General features: G+C 45.2%; 1 protein-coding gene across 1 annotated transcript in view; it reads right to left on the bottom strand.

The window, feature by feature from the left end:
• The window catches only part of tmprss3a (transmembrane serine protease 3a), a 125,863-nt gene extending 108,427 nt beyond the window's left edge, over nucleotides 1–17,436 (bottom strand). Inside the window, exons 1-4 of the mRNA XM_061692100.1 lie at nucleotides 17,403–17,436; nucleotides 10,727–10,840; nucleotides 6,860–6,976; nucleotides 2,016–2,139 (exon numbers count right to left, since the gene is read on the bottom strand). Of these exons, the coding sequence (XP_061548084.1) occupies nucleotides 2,016–2,139; nucleotides 6,860–6,976; nucleotides 10,727–10,840; nucleotides 17,403–17,436 (389 nt within the window). The remainder of the gene's footprint in view (nucleotides 1–2,015; nucleotides 2,140–6,859; nucleotides 6,977–10,726; nucleotides 10,841–17,402) is intronic.
• Nucleotides 17,437–17,840: the final 404 nt, after the last annotated feature.

The raw sequence follows: 17,840 nt of genomic DNA, 5'->3' as shown, positions 1-17,840 counted from the left end.
TCAATGTCTTTATGTCCCCAAAGTGTTCTGTAAATTGACTGTTTGTTGTACTAGAGCGGCTCCAACTACCGGAGACAAATTCCTTGTGTGTTTTGGACATACTTGGCAAATAAAGATGATTCTGATTCTGATTCTGAACTACAGGGGGATCACACTCCTCAGCCTCCCTGGTAAGGTCTATTCAGGGGTGCTGGAGAGGAGGGTCTGTCGGGAAGTTGAATCCCAGATTGAGGAGGATCAGTGTGGTTTTCGTCCTGGCCGTGGAACAATGGACCAGCTCTGCACCCTTGGCAGGGTCCTCGAGGGTGCATGGGAGTTCGCCCAACCAGTCCACATGTGTTTTGTGGACTTGGAGAAGGCGTTTGACCGTGTCCCTCGGGTGGGACACGGTCCCACCCGAGGGACGCTTTGGGAGTATGGGGTACCGAACCCCCTGATACGGGCTGCGGGCCCTGTACGACCGGAGTCAGAGTTTGGTCCGCATATCCGGCAGTAAATCGGACCTCACCGTTTCCGGTGATGGTTGGACTCCGCCAAGGATGCCCTTTGTCACCGATTCTGTTCATAACTTTTATGGACAGAATTTCTCGGCGCAGCCTAGGCGTAGAGGGGGTCCGGTTTGGTGGCCTCATTATTGCATCTCTGCTTTTTGCAGATGATGTGGTTCTGTTGGCTTCATCAAGCCGTGAACTCCAACTCTCATTGGAGCAGTTCGCAGCCGAATGTGAAGCGGCTGGGATGAGAATCAGCACCTCCAAATCTGAGACCATGGTCCTCAGTCGGAAAAGGGTGACGTGCCCTCTCCAGGTCGGGGATGAGATCCTGCCCCAAGTGGAGGAGTTCAAGTATCTTGGGGTCTTGTTCACGAGTGAGGGAAGAATGGAACGGGAGATCGACAGGCGGATCGGTGCAGCGTCTGCAGTGAACATGGTCCCCCGCCTCCCCCGGAACATGAGCAAAGTTCTGTCGGAGGTGGGTGTTGAAACACCTTCTGACAGGGGATTCCGCCAGACGTTCCCAGCAGACCCTCACAATATGTTTGGGCCTGCCACATCGGACCGGCATCTTCCCCCACCATTGGAGCTAGCTCACCACCAGGTGGTGATCAGTTGACAGCTCCGCCCCTCTCTCCACCCGAGTGTCCAAGACATGCGGCCGCAAGTCCGATGACACGACCACAAAGTCGATCATCGAACTGCGACCTAGGGTGTCCTGGTGCCAAGTGCACGTGTGGACACCCTTATGCTTGAACATGGTGTTTGTTATGGACAATCCGTGACGAGCACAGAAGTCCAATAACAGAACACCTCTCGTTCGAGTGTGTACAGTGGCAAGTGTAGTGACGGCGACCGGGGAAGAGTAGCAATTAGCAGAGGACCCGTTGACGTTGAATGTGCAGAGGAGCTAATAAAGCCATGAAAGCAGCAAATCGGTGCTTCGTGCCTTTATTGTTGCCGCCACCCAGCTCAGTTCTGCAACGAGAGAAGGGAGTTAACCCCGAGGAGGACAACCTCGGCCCTGGAGAAGGCGTCTCTCCTGCGTCTCCCGACCACGGTCAGGTGACCGTAGCGGGAAAGGTTAACACTTCGTATAAAAAAACTAAAATACATTAATATAAAAAAATAAGATCCTATACTTACCATTACTGCTGAGATTGTGAAAAAAGGAGGGCGAAAAAGGCAAAGATACTCCCGCCGCACAAACACAGACAAGCACTATGCACTCGCTAAGCAGAAACACGATGGGGCTGGGACAAAATGGCGGACGAGGCACGGGTCGAAACGTCGAAACGTCGTCAGTCGAGTGCGTCGTAACTCGAGGACTTCCTGTATGTATGTATGTATATATATATATATATATATATATATATATATATATATATATATATATATATATATATATATTAACATACATATATATGTTTTCAATAAATCACAGTTTCAAGAAGGCCATTCATCACAGCACAGCCACAAAAACGGGTCGATGGGATTGTGTGTTGAAGTGAAGGAAAACACCTGGTATATCCCAACTGCTTGCAGGCAGAGAGCCCCAGCCAGTTATTCCAGTCCTCTGAGCAGACTGTCCTCCACACACCAGCTTTCTGGACCTGCAGGACTGAACTCCGCCCACTGAGACGCACTGACATAAAAACAGTTAATAGTTTATTTGCAAATAATTACTCAAATGAATGTCTATATACATTCTTTTATAGGATGGGGTTGGGTCATAATGCCAAGCCCATACTTTTTGCGTTGTTCACAATGGTGTTGTTGTAAATTCATGCTGTGTCTGTGGATCAGGCGAGTGGTCACACTACAAGTATGACACCCACCAGACCCCGCCCGATCATCGCCAAGAGTACAGGTCAGCCAGGAAGCGGGACAAAAAGAAAGAGTTCTGGCAGCAAGGAAACTGTGTGAGCATGACAACCAGTTCAGGGTGTACTCCTGCCTGATGATAGCTGGGAAAGGCTCCAGCACTCCCGTGACCCGCGTGAGGAGAAGTGGTAAAGAAAATGGATGGATGGATGGATACACACACACACACACACACACGTTTAACATGTCACGATTTTTCTCACTAAATATATTTCCAAAGGTGCTATTGACATGAAAATTTCACCAGATGTTGGGAATAACCCAAGTAATCCAGACATACAAAGAAAGGTGAACAAATAAGATCAGAAATTAAGTTGTGTATAATAATGTGAAATGACACAGGGGAAAAGTACTGAGCACGCCAACTGGTATTTATTTAATACTTTGTACAAAAGCCTTTGTTTGCAATGACAGCTTCAAGACGCCTTCTGTATGGAGAAACTAGTCGCATGCATTGCTTTGGTGTTTGGCCCATTCCTCCACACAAGCCGTCTTCAAATCTTGAAGGTTAAGATCTGTGGGCATCTTTTATGGACCTTGAGTTTCGGTTCTTCCCATAGATTTTCAATTGGATTCAAGTCAGGTGATTGGGTGGACAACTCTTGCAGGTTTTTTTTTTCTTTTTTTTTTTTTTTTTTAATTTGAAACCAATTGAGAGTTTCCTTGGCAGTATGTTTTGGGTCATTATCCGCTGAAATGTCCAACCTCGTTTCGTTTTCATCATCCTCGTAGAGAGCAGCAGATTTTTGTCAAGAATGTCTCTGTAAATTTGCCCATTCATCCTTGCTTCAATAATGTGAAGTTTACCAGTACCATTTGCTGAAAAGCATCCCCACACCATCGTGTTCCCACCTCCGAACTTCACTTTTGGTGTGGTGTTTTTTGGGTAATGTGCAGTGGCATTTCTCCTCCAAATGTGGTGTGCATTATGGCATCCAAAGAGTTCAATTTTGCTCTCATCAGACCAGACTATATTCTTCCAGTATTTAACTGGCTTGTCCAAATGTTGTTCAGCAAACGTTAAACAAGCTTTTGACATGCTTTTTTTTTTTTCAGCATTGAGGGTGAGCGTGCATACAGGTCATTGCGGCGGAGTGGATTACTCACTGTTTTCCTTGTGACAAGAGTACCTGCTAATTCCAGTTCTTTTGGACCACAAGTGGTCCTTGGGTCTTGGACAACTCTTATTATTATTCTTTGCACTCTGTCAGAAATCTTGCGAGGACCACCTGATCGAGGCAAATTTATGGTGGTATGATTGGCTTTCCACTTAGGTATGATGGCCCTAACTGTACTCACTGGAACGTTCAGAAGCTTAGTTATGCGCCTGTAACCAATGCTATCATTATGTGTTGGAACAAAAGGTTTGCGACAGACTCTTTGCTGATGGCGTCTTGACTCACACCTTGGCATTCAGACCATTTTGTAGGCCATCAATTAGGACTGAACTGGCTGATATTCATTTGCACTGACAAGGGGCTGGATTGTTGTTCGATTATTGATATATTTTAGGTGTTGTCTTGGCCTTTTTGTACCTCCCTTTCTTTATGTGTTCAATACTTTTTCCCTGTGTCATTGCACATTATTACACACAACTTAATTTCTGATTGTATTTGTTTTTCTTTCTTTGTATGTATGTTTTACTTGGGTTGTTCCCAACATCTGGTGACCATTTTATGTCCACAGCACCTTTGGAAATATATTTAGTGAAAAAAATCGTGATGTGTTATATACTTATTCCAGCCGCTGTGTGTGGCATTAGCTGGCATTGCATTACATTATTACATTACATTACATTTCCATTTTATTATTACATTATTCAAGGTGAGACTATATTAAGATTTTATTTTAATGTTGCTTTAATGTTGTCAACCAAAAATACACTTTACCCTGACTTTATCCTGCTTGCCACGGGTTTTTGCGCTGATACAGATTAGGCCCATTTTAATACACTCCAGTAATGAATATTGAATAAATAATCAATCTGACTGGTGTGTAGACTTTCATCTTAAATGTAACAGGTTTCAAGAAAAAAATTTTTTTTCATTTTATGGAGAGTGACAAAATTTCCCGGGGCTTGTTGTATTTGGACAGATTGTCAAAATTGCCACGTTTTTTGTCGGATATGTTAAAACTGTCTGTTTTACCCGACAGCAGAATATTGTGATTATCTTTTGAAAAAGAATTTCTCTCGGACCGCATTTTATGCCTGTAATTTTTTTTTTTTTTTTTTTTCAAAAACCGACTCAGAATGAGGAGAACTAGCCAATAAGAGACTGTAGAGACAGGAGGTGTGACAAAATACAGCATTGTAACAGCATTTTTTTCCTTTTTTTTAATAAACACCATTGTGCTCACTGGGCCTTGTGGGAACACAGCAGCCTCGCACAAAAGGAGACTGGGTACAGTTTCTTGGCCGTATTATTTAACTCTGATTAGAAACAAAAGTTTGGAATTGGATAGTGCTCTACTTCAAATCAAGGGTAAACATATATAACAGTGGTGTCCTATATGCGCACGACTGCATATAGCTGCAACCACTGGTGCCGACGTCACCGTTGTCACTCAGACATCAGGTAAGTTGGTGTTATGGCCCCTTTCTGATATTTTTAATTGATTATACATTCCAAAATACTACTACATAAAACCAGTACCACTTGATGGGGGCCTGTGTCTCACCACATCTCTCGGTGTGCTGCGCAAGAAAACACTGGACGTTTGCAACCGACCACTATGTAACGGAAGGTGAGCGTGACGCACCGGTCTCTTCCTTCAGGCCAATTCCACGGGGCAGTCGGTGCGCCAGCGGGCGACCGAGGTGCAATCTGAAGCGGCCGGGCGAGCATTTTATCTTCCATCCATCCATCACGATTTTCCAAGCCGCTTATCCTCACAAAGGGTCGCGGGCGTGCTGGAGCCTATCCCAGCTATCTTCTGGCAGGAGGTGGAGTACACCCTGAACTGGTTGCCGGGCAATTGCAGGGCACATATAAACAAACAACCATTCGCACTCACATTCACACCTCGGGGCAATTGAGAGACTTCAATTGACCTACCATGCATGTTTTTGGGATATGGGAGGAAACCAGAGTACCCGGAGAAAACCTACGCAGGAACAGGGAGAACATGCAAACTTTTTTTTTTTTTATTTCCCTAAGTTTTGGATCTGGGGGCATTTCTTGGGGTAGTTGCGAGGGGGCGGGTATAGATGTGAGGCTACATTCAAATCTTGGTAGCAGTTTGAAAACCGCAAGCTTTACCTTTAAACATCATTCTAAGTGCTTGAATGAAAATAAAAATTTTATAGTCTATGGCTGTCTGAAGCCCACTGACATGGTCAACTTCTGAGTTTCCTCACTCAACATTTGCAAGGCCTTCCCTGCAGCCATTTTCAGGCTTGTTTGTGAGTCTTCGCTTTTGTCTTTTGTCACCATTTACCGGCAAATCATTTCGAGAATGAATCTTGCATTCTTCAAATTTCTTTCACAAGATAAAATTGACACTATTCAGAAACCACCTGACCAGTCATTGAATCGGTCCTCATCACAGTCGGGTTTGGAGCTGCCACAAAAAAGGACCAACTCCAACTGCAACGGACAAACGGGACTGCCGAAAAAATCGACGGTACCCCCCTACCCACCCTTGAGGACTTGCACGCTACCAGAACTACCAGAAAAGAGCATGCAAAATCCTCTTGGACCCTCCACATCCTGGTCACTACCTATTCCAGCTCCTTCCCTCAGATTTCTCATAGTAGTTGTTGGCAGATGATTCTGATTTTACGTTCCTTTTCTACTGCCCCTCCCACCTTCCAGCTGTCTTGAAACTCCCTCCAAAAACATACAGTATGCCTGGCGTAAAATGCCTTTTTCTTGGTTTCTGATTTTAACGTCTATACAGCATCTCTGAGTGTCCTGAAAAGTACGGTACTTCAAGAATAACATTTATTATTTATATTCAAATACTATTATTAAAATGCAAAACAGCGAGGCCCGATGGATGACTGGTTAGCACATCTGCCTCACAGTTCTGAGGACCCTTGTTCAAATCCGACCTTGTCTGTGGGGAGTTTGCAGGTTCTCCCCCGTGCCTGCGTGGGTTTTCTCCGGGTACTCCGGTTTCCTCCCACATCCCAAAAACATGCATGGTAGGTCTTCAATTGAAGACTCTAAATTGTCTGTAGGTGTGAAAGTGAGAGTGAATGGTTGTTTGTTGATATGTGCAACATAACATGCTCACCAACAGTACGCACAATCTACAAGTATTAGAGAAACGTTTTGCGCTCACTATTTGGATTATGGTAAATCAGGCCCAAAACAGGTATGCCTAGTGATGTGTGGCCGAGGGATTTGGGGCCAAAAAAAAAAAAAATCCCTTCAGGTCCCACTTCAATGCCTAAGCCACTGTCAGTCATGGGACATCAGAATCATCATCACTTTTCTCCCCCTTACAGCGCCCTTGGTGGTGGGTGTGTGTCTCACCACAGCCAAGCTCGTCCGCTCCATTGTCACAGTGCACCTCTCCATCACACTGTGCAGAGCTTCTGATGCACTGAGAGGAAAAGTCACAGCGAAACCTCCCAACACAACTCAGACCCACTACAGACACACAGAGAGAAAAAATTCAAGACGATGTAATCATTTGTATTGATTTGAAATGTACTTGAGATGAACATCACAGATTGTGTGCACTTAAAGAGGAACCTGCTTAACGGAGGGATTTAGTAAAATCTTTTGGTTTCATCCTAGCAGCAGTGGGGGTTTATCAGACTGCTAACAGGAGTCTATCCATCCATCCATTTTCTGAGCCGCTTATCCTCACTAGGGTCACGGGCGCGCTGGAGCCTATCCCAGCTGTCATCGGGCAGGAGGCGGGGTAGACCCTGAACTGGTTGCCAGCCAATCGCAGGGCACATACAAACAGACAACCATTCGCACTCACAGTCATGCCTACGGGCAATTTAGAGTCTCCAATTAATGCATGTTTTTGGGATGTGGGAGGAAACCGGAGTGCCCGGAGAAAACCCACGCAGGCACGGGGAGAACATGCAAACTCCACACAGTCGGGGCCGGGGATTGAACCCGGGTCCTCAGAACTGTGAGGCTGACGCTCTAACCAGTCGGCCACCGTGCCGTCTAACAGGAGTCTAATCAAACTATAACTATTTCACACATTTTCAATGGGAGACAAGTCTGGACTGCAGGCAGGCCAGTCTAGTACCCGCACTCTTTTACTACGAAGCCATGCTGTTGTAACACGTGCAGAATGTGGTTTGGCATTGTCTTGCTGAAATAATCAGGGGCGTCCATGAAAAAGACGTTGCTTGGATGGCAGCATATGTTTCTCCAAAACTTGTATGTACCTTTCAGCATTAATGGTGCCTTCACAGATGTGTAAGTTACCCATGCCATGGGCACTAACACAGCCCCACATCATCACAGATGGTGGCTTTTGAACTTTGCATCCATAACAGTCCAGATGGTTCTGTTCCTCTTTGGTCCGAAGGACACGACATCCACAATTTCCAAAATCAATTTGAAATGTGGACTCGTCGGACCACAGAACAATTTTCCAATTTGTATCAGTCCATCTTAGATGAGCTCAGGCCCAGAGAAGCCGGCGGAGTTTCTGGGTGTTGTTGATAAATGGCTTTTGCTTTGCATAGTAGATTTTTAAGTTGCACTTACGGATGTAGCGCCGATCTGTATTTACTGACATTGGTTTTCTGAAGTGTTCCTGAGCCCATGTGGTGATATGCTTTACACATCGATGTCGGTTTTTGATGCAGTGCCGCCTGAGGGATCGAAGGTCACGGGCATTCAATGTTGGTTTCCGGCCTTGCTGCTTACATGCAGTGATTTCTCCAGATTCTCTGAACCTTTTGATGATATTATGCACCGTAGATGATGAAATCCCTAAATTCCTTGCAATCGTACGTTGAGGAACATTGTCCTTAAACTGTTGGACTATTTTCTCACGCACTTGTTCAAAAAGAGGTGAACCTCGCCCCATCTTTGCTTGTGAATGACTGAGCAATTCAGGGAAGCTCCTTTTGTACCCAATCATGGCACCCACCTGTTCCCAATTAGCCTGTTCACCTGTGGGATGTTCAAACAGGTGTTTGATGAGCATTCCTCAACTTTCTCAGTCTTTTTCTCCACCTGTCCCAGCTTTTTTGGAACGTGTTGCAGCCACAAAATTCTAAGTTAGTGATTATTTGTTAGAAACAATAAAGTTTATCAGTTTGAACATTAAATATCTTGTCATTGTAGTATATTCAATTAAATATAGGTTGAACATGATTTGCAAATCATTGTATTCGGTTTTTATTTATGTTTAACACAACGTCCCAACTTCATTGGAATTGGGGTTGTACAAAATGAAGTTTCTAAATGGTGATTTTAATTCTTAAGGGGTGGGGTGGGGGGTGAGGGAAATCATCTGGCCCAATGTGAAAAAGTAATGCCAAACTACCCGCTTGATGAATCGAGCTGTTTTTTGTTTTGTTTGTTTTGTTTTGGAGTTCATTTCACTGGCCAGGTTTTCTTGATTAAAGAAATCCCTTACTGTAAACAGTACCTGTCAGACAAACTGAAAAAGATCTAAAAAAAAAAAAAAAAAAATCACATGATGCTATGATCTAAAACCAATTCAATAAATGAAAAAAAATTACAATTACATTACATTTTCAAGACTTTTGGGATGCCAGTGAACCACGGTCAGTGCCATTATCCAAAAATGGAGGAAACTGTGAACAGTGGCGAACCTTCCCAGAAGTGGCAAAAAGACTACAACTACGACTCATCCAGGAGGTCACAAAAGTACTCAGAGCTACAATACATCCATAGAAGCGCTGGCCACACTGGCCTCAATTAGTGTTCATGTTGTTGAGTAACCGCAAGAAAGGCACCGGGCAAAAATGGCATCCCTGGGAGGGTTCCAAGGCAAAAAACACTGCTGACAAATAAAGAAGACAAAGACTCGTCCCATATTTTCCAAGAAACACTTTGGCTAAAATTTTGGGGAAGTATTCCGTGGACTGATGAGACAAAAGTTGAACATTTTGGAAGGTGTGCAGCCTCTTACATCTTGACAGTAATACTAACAGAACATTCAATTAAAACAAAAATAATAATAAAATAAAATAAAAAATAAAATTCTACCAATGTCAAACATGGCAATGGCAGTGTGATGGTCTTGGCCAGAGGACTGTGTTTAATGGAACAAGCAATACTGCTGACTCCCAGAAAATCCTGCAAAAGAACAACCAGCTATCAGTTCGTCCCCTCAAGCTCTACCACTCTCAGGGGTAACAGCAGCAGCAGTCCTCAGGCCATAACTGGACTGTTATGGTTGTCTTAAAAATTGGTCACTTCATTATCATCACCATTTATGACTGCTTGATTTTGGTAGCTGCTGCTAAGGGTGGCACAACTGATTAGGTTCAGGGGACAATTACTTGTTCACATAGGGCCAGGCAGTTATCTTTTCCCCCCCCCTAATAAATAGAATCGTCATTTGGAAACTGCATTTTATATTTACTTGGGTTGTCTTTGTGACGTATTAAAATTGGTTTCCTGGTGTGAAATATTTCTGTGTGATGAAGAGGCAAATCAGAAATTAGGAGTGGTGAAATACTTTTTTACAGCATTATACTTGGCTGTTCTAATCATCCCACAATGGAATGTTCCCTACAAACAAGGCATCACATTTAAAGGGGAAAGAAACAGGCTTTCCAACAGTATAAAATATATTGGAAGAAGTTATTAGAATAAATCTACATTTGTTATCCCATATTTACTCTTATAGTATTTTCAAAGCATGCATTTAGCAGTATAATGTTGATTGAGTATAATGTTGATTGCATCATGTGTATTGAAGTTGTCTGTGAGTCTGTTTACATGTTGCTGCTATGTGCTCCCCCAACTTTATAGCAGCAACAGCTGTGTAACTAGGAACCGCCCTAAGAAAATAAAAAGAGAGGGATCGACAGAGTGTGTTCAGAGCGGTAGGAGTTTGGAACTGCGAACAACTCTCATCGTTCTCCTCGCGAGTATATAAACCATCTCTTGTCTTCCTTCCTTGTTTATTGTTTATTAAATGTTCTAGGTTGTTTGAACCTGACAGAAGTATTGTTAAAACTGAGTTATAACTAATCAAGCCAATTCTAATATCTCAAAGACAACATTAGTAAATACAAAATAAAGTTTCTAAACAGTGAGTTTACTTGTTAAGGGGGGGAAAAGTCGAAGTAAAAATATATCAAATCTGTTTTGTTTTTTAATGTTTAGTTGAAAACAATTATGCAGAAAAAGAAGTAAAGAAGTAGAACATGGCAAGTTGCTTACCTCCAAGCCCAATACCGAGAACAAGAGTAAACACCATGATGATACACGTAGCAATTATCAATTCCATGCGATGGGCCAGCAGGCTTTTCTTCCAGCCTTTCACAAAATCATCGTCTGTTGAAAGAAGATTGACTGACTGAATAAAAAGGTATCCCTTAACGAGCTCTCAGTAACAACCTACATGTCACACTAACCTGAATAAAGATGATAAATAATTGTCACTCTGAGTGGGCCGACATCATTATCATAAATATTGTACTCAAAATTCTACATTTCAGGATATGATGTGCACACGATGCAATAAATATACATTGTGTGTTCAATAACAGAGATATATACACAGAGAATAATAATTGTTGAAATACAACAGAAGGATTTATACAATGTTTTATATTTAGCGCAGTTGTATGTGCCTCTCCTGTTTGTCATTTGTTTGCATTAACCTCTCCCTAGTGTATATGAACCCATTGATTCACATTGCTGCATTACGTTGGTTGACATTCCTTGAACGACTTGGTGGGTTGCTTTGCATCCCATTTACAGAATGATCTGGGCAAGTAGAACCCAGAAGACAGGGACTGTGGGTGCAAGCACATTTTAAAACAGGGAAATTCCTGTTTCAACTGAGTCAGGCCCTTTTGGACAAGCAGGAAATGCTGAAACGACACAGCATTGCCAACCTGTCTGCAGTTAATTTACATTTGACACAACCCAAACAAGCACTCTCTAAGTTTACCTGGTGTCCCGTCATGATATGGGATTATGTAGGATATTTCTGTTTCAATGTGCTGTTGTTCTCTGTCAGCTGTAGTTTTATTAATCCATTCATCTTCTTCTGCTTATCCAGGGTCGGGTCACGGGGACATCAGCCTAATGGGAGAGACCACCAGCCACTTTTCCCAGCTCTTCAGAATAAATCCAAAAGTCTGGCCAGCTGAGAGACAGTCTCTTCAGTGTGTCCTGGGTCTTGCTCTGGACCTTTTCCAGGGGCAGCATTGCCAAAACACTAACCAGGGCGACTAAGATACTCATCCTGAGGACCATTTTCCGCAGATTTGGAGGTCCTTATTCTCATTCCAGCCACTTAACACTCAGCAGTGACCCACTCCTGTGAGAGTTGAAGATCACATCCTGGTGATACCAACCTCAAAAGTACTACTAAACGCCAACATCATCTGCAAAAAGCGGAGACCAAAACAGAGACCACCAAACCAGACCCCCTCAACGCCATGGCTGCTTCTAGAAATTTTGTCCATAAAGGTTAGAAACAAAGTCGTGTCATGGGTGTGTGTTCCGGGTTTTGTCTTCCCCCGTTTCACACACCTGATCTGTGAGCATCTTCACCACCTGTGCCTCGTTCCCCCTAATTACCCCTTGTATTTAACCTCATGTCTCATTCCCTCTTGTCGCCAGTTCGTTGTACCTTGTCGTCGCGTTCCAGCATTCCTTGTTTCCACGTCACAGACTCACAGTAAGACTTGACCCTGTTCCGATTATCGACCTCGCCTCTTTGCCTCATGTTTTTGGAGTCGTGCATTTTTGGGTCCTATCCTCTGTTCCGTTCATGACAGAACGAACTGGCCCTAACATGGACCAATCAGACTCAGACCCGGTGCGCAAAGCCCTTCAAGGCGCAGGGTCAACGCCTCTCGAAGCAGGATGAGCAGCTTGCTGCCCTCCACCTTCATCGAGAGGGACTGTCAAGGCATCAGGACAATATGATGAGACAGGTGGCCTCGCAGTTTGAACTTCTTATGAAAATTATTCAAGAGAAGGAACCAGAACCAGTTGGAACCACACCCAATACCACTGTATTTCCATGTGAAGGGTTAGTCACCATGCAGCCACATGTGAAGGGTTAGTCACCATGCAGCCACCTGCCACCTCCGCTGCTGTCTGTCCACAGCTCTCTTGACCAGAGAGGTTCTCTGGAGATTCTGGGAACATTAAGCCGTTCATCATGCAGTGCGAACTCTACTTTGAGCTACAGGCAGCTGCCTTCGCCACCGAGCGGGCCAAAATCGCTTTCGTCATTTCCCACCTGACTGGTCGTGCGGAGGCGTGGGCTACTGCTAAATGGAGCCGCAATTCCGCCGTGTGTCATTCATGGGCTTTTTTTGTAAAGACTATGGAGCAAATTTTTCAATTTTCCACACCAGATCGTGAGGCAGCTTGCTCCCCTGTCACCTTACAACAAGGCAAGCGGAGGGTGTCAGATTACACGATTGAGTTTCGCATTCTAGCAGCTGAGAGTCATTGGAAAAATCAGGCGCTAATCGATGCCTTTTTTCAAGGACTATCCCCCGCCGTCAAGGATCATTTAATCCCGCTCGACCTGCCGACCGACTTGGACACTCTCATCGCTCTCGCTGTAAAAATCGACAAGAGGCTTTTAGATCGCGAGCTTGATGGAGATCGGCGGAGGGCTGCGTCACCGCGCACTTGGAGGACGACCCTCGGTGACCAGCCAAACCAAGGCAGATCCCCTGGTTCCGGTCTCAACCCACTGACTAGCGTCCCCACGGATTAACCCATGCAACTGGGCAGGTTCTGTCTCTCCCCTGAGGAACGTCAACGCCGGCTGAGGGAAGGGCGGTGCTTCTACTGCGGTCAGTTGGGTCATTCCGTGAGCAACTGTCACGTCAAAGTTGCCGGTGCCGGTAGCAAGGGCACGGGAGAGGTGAGTCTGAATTTCATTAAGGAAGTCCTTCCTAAGTCTTCCTAAAGTGACACTATGTTCTCCTGATCAATAAATTCATACACCTGTATTAATTGACTCTGGTTCTGACGCTAACTTACTTAACTCCCTCCTCGTTAGACGTATGCACCTTAGAACCTTTCAAATAATACGCCACCGCAACACTTATGCTTCAGACGGCAGTTTTATGGGCAAGATCACTCACCGCACCCAAACACTCACATTGACATTTCCTGATTCTCACTCGGAACGCATTAGTTTTCATGTTTTTGACGCCGTGAATCGTGACCTTATTTTAGGGAACCCATGGTTGAAATTGACTGGTCCTCTGGGCAGGCTATGTCATGGGGCAGCAATTGCGCCCGGAACTGTTTCAAGCCGCCATGTGATGTTCAGGGCTATGTTTCTAAGGACAATCCACAGACCCCATCTGGGGATCCTGATTTATCTCAAGTGCCCACCTGTTACCAGGATATTAAAGACGTTTTTTTCCAAGTCCAAGGCCAAATCCCTTCCACCCCACAGACCTTATGACTGTGCTGTTGACTTGCTGCCTGGAACCACACGCCCACGAGGGAGGTTGTTCTCTCTTTCAGCACCGGAACACAAGGCCATGAAGGAGTACGTGGGGGAATCACTGGCAGCCGGGATCATTCGCCCATCTTCATCCCCTGCGGGAGCAGGATTTTTATTTGTGGACAAAAAGGACAAGACCCTGCGACCCTGTATCGATTACCGGGGTCTCAACGAGATAACTGTAAAAAACAGGTACACTCTTCCTCTCATCTCCACCGCCTTTGAGTTCCTGGAGGGAGCCAAGATTTTCACCAAACTGGACTTAAGAAATGCGTATCATCTAGTCAGGATAAGGGAGGGGGATGAATGGAAAACAGCATTCAACACACCAACGGGACATTATGAGTATTTGGTAATGCCTTTTGGACTTACTAATGCTCCAGCTGTTTTCCAAAACCTTGTCAATGATGCCCTGCGTGACATATTGAATGTTTATGTTTTTGTCGATTTGGACGACATTTTGATATTCTCCCCGGATGAGGAGACTCACATTATTCATGTCCACTCTGTATTGCAGCGGTTACTGCAGAATCAACTATATGTCAAGGCTGAGAAATGTGAGTTCCACAAGGCGTCTGTTTCTTTTCTGGGTTTCGTCCTGGCTCAAGGTGAAGTCAAAATGGACCCTTGCAAAGTCGATGCCGTTATTAATTGGCCTACTCCCACGTCACGCAAAGATGTACAAAGGTTCTTAGGGTTCGCAAACTTCTCCAGAAAATTCATCAGAAATTTCAGTTCTATAGCCTCTCCTTTTCATGATCTTACCTCGCCACACAAACATTTTGTATGGAACCCGCTTTGTCAGGCAGCTTTTCAAAAACTTAAATCGAGCTTTATCTCCGCTCCCATCCTTACTTTGCCAGATCTCAAACAGCAGTTTGTGGTAGAAGTCGATGCGTCTGATGCCGGAATAGGAGCAGTGCTCTCCCAGAAATCTCTCAAGGATGATAAATTACATCCTTGTGCTTTTCTCTCCAAAAAACTGACCCCAGCTGAGAAAAACTATGACATTGGTGACCGTGAACAGCTGGCAGTCAAGGTGGCTTTGATGGAGTGGAGGCACTGGCTAGAGGGGGCACAGACTCCGTTTTTAGTATGGACAGATCACAAGAACCTTGAGTATATTAAAACTGCTAAAAGATTAAATGCTAGGCAGGCTAGATGGGCTCTGTTCTTCACTAGATTTAATTTCATGTTATCCTACCGACCTGGTTCTAAAAATGGTAAGCCAGATGCTTTGTCACGTATTTTCTGCGAAGAGAATTCTTCGTCCGACCCTAAGACTATTTTGCCCAAGTCATGTTTCCTTTCCGCTTTTGTTTGGGACATTGAAACTGCGGTTAAAGGGGCTCTGAAAAACACTCTTAGCCCTGAAGATTGCCCTGAAAACAGGCTTTATGTGGTTCCAACCTTAAGGGGAAGAGTCATCCACTGGGCTCACACGAACCGAACTGTATGTCACCCAGGCATTGCCAAGACGCAATCGGTGGTCGAACAGCGCTTTTGATGGCCTAATGTTAGGAGGGATGTTATCGATTACGTCAACGCTTGCCAGGTATGTGCTGCTAACAAATCCTCTCGTCAACGTCCTTCTGGGGAGTTGCGACCCCTGCCAATACCACAACGTCCTTGGTCAGACATTTCCGTAGACTTTGTGACAGGATTACCGGCCTCGAAAGGTAATACCACAATTCTCACCGTAGTTGACAGGTTCTCTAAAATGGCTCACTTCATTGCACTCCCGAAACTCCCCTCAGCTAAAGATACTGCAGAGTTAATGATCAATCAGGTATTCAAATTCCATGGTTTCCCCAAGAATGTGGTTTCTGATAGGGGTCCCCAATTCATTTCGCAATTTTTAGAAGGAGTTTTGTAATCTCAATAGGTGCTACCGTCAGTCTGTCATCTGGGTTTCACCCAAACCGAGAGGCTGAACCAGGACCTGGAGACTGCGCTCCGATGTCTCGCTTCACAGGACCCGCGATTCTGGTCTCAGAAACTGGTTTGGGTCGAATTCTCCCACAATTCCCTCCCCTCTGCATCCACTGGTCTATCGCCTTTTCATGTTGTGCATGGTTACCAACCATCTCTGTTTCCTGCCATAGCCCCAGAGTCCACAGTTCCAGTGGCATTGACCTTGGTGAGACGCTGCAGGAGGACCTGGGAGCGATCCCACCAGATGCTGCTGCGCCAGGGATGGTTCTACAAAGCCGCTGCTGACCGTCGGAGGACACCGGCCCCGAACTACAAAGTGGGTCAGTGAGTTTGGCTCTCGACCAAACATATTCCACTCCAGGTGGAGTCCAAGAAGCTCGCTCCCAGGTTCGTTGGGCCCTTCCCCATCACAAAGTTCATCAACCCTGTCACCGTGAAGCTGAGGCTCCCAAGGTCAATGCGGGTCCACCCTGCTTTTCACGTCAGCCTACTCAATCCAGCCCGGGAGTCCCCTCTGGTCCCGCCTTCCAGGCACCCCCCCGGTTTGTGGATGGGGGCCCTGTCTTCTCTGTGAAGCGGGTGTTGTTGTCTCGTCGGAGGGGGAGGGGGTTTCAATATCTGGTGAACTGGGAGGGCTATGGGCCTGAGGAACGTTCATGGGTGCCGTGTGCGTTTATCATGGATGATTCGCTCATTCGGGACTTCCACAGTGCGCATCCAGGGGCCCCGGGGCCGTCTGGGGCCGGCCGTTAAGGGGGGGTACTGTCATGGGTGTGTGTTCCGAGTTTTGTCTTCCCCCCTGTTTCACACACCTGCTCCTGTGAGCATCTTCCCCACCTGTGCCTCGTTCCCCCTAATTACCCCTTGCATTTAACCTCGTGTCTCCTTCTTTCTCGTCGCGTTCCAGCATTCCTTGTTTCCACGTCACAGACTCCCAGTCAGACTTGCCCCTGTTCCGATGATCGACCTCGCCTCTTTGCCTCATGTTTTTGGATACTGTTGCCTTTCTTGGATTGCCTGCCTGTGTACCGACCTATGCCCGTATATTAAACCTCTCTTTTTGGAAACTGTCCATTTGTTTTGGAGTCGTGCATTTTTGGGTCCGATCCTCTGTTCCGTTCATGACAAGTAGATGTCAATGGGCAGCCTAGGTGGAGTCCAACCCCCACTGAAAACAAATCTGGCTTACTACCTGCAATGCAAACAAAACTCTGAGACTAGTTGTCGAGGAACCAACTGGCTTTTATCAATGTACCCAATACTCCCTGTCAAGCAGTTTCTCAAAAAAAAAAAAAAAAAAAAACACACTGCTTCTCCTGAAGCAAGGTTGGACTGTCTGAAGATCTCTTCTCTTTAGGACCCCTGAAAAGACTTACCAGGGACACTTAGAAGTGTGTTGTTGCAGAGCCATGTCAACCCAGACAGAACAAAAACAAATATTGTAATTGCCATTCGGTGAGGCCTTACCATTCATAAATGGTTGAACCGTGGTAACTGGCATGGTTGGACTTGATGCCGTTTGGGAGTCTGCAGGTTTCCTGATGTCGTCGGAAAGTGAGCTCGTCTTTAAACTACCCAGGGGGCTGACAGGTATTGTGTTTGGGGTCTCAACAGTGGAGAGATCTTCCTCTGTCACGGAAACTAATTCGATTCTTGAAGAGTGTCGTTGGTCCGATGCTTCTGCTTTTAATTCCTAAAAGGGATTTAAAAAAGAAATAAATATGAAGACAAAAAGCCTATTTATATATGAAGCTCCAACCAAACATTTGTCATTGAAAAGACAATGTGTAATTATTGATGTACTGTGTGCTCATTTTCTGCTTTACGAATGGCGTGCAATGAACTAGTTTACACCCCTTCCATGTACAAACCAATCAGAGGAGTAAAGGTGAGGAATTAAACAAT

The sequence above is a fragment of the Phycodurus eques genome, chromosome 12, assembly GCF_024500275.1.
Source record: "Phycodurus eques isolate BA_2022a chromosome 12, UOR_Pequ_1.1, whole genome shotgun sequence".
NCBI classification, from domain to species: domain Eukaryota; kingdom Metazoa; phylum Chordata; class Actinopteri; order Syngnathiformes; family Syngnathidae; genus Phycodurus; species Phycodurus eques.
This window is presented reverse-complemented; position numbering and strand designations above follow the sequence as displayed.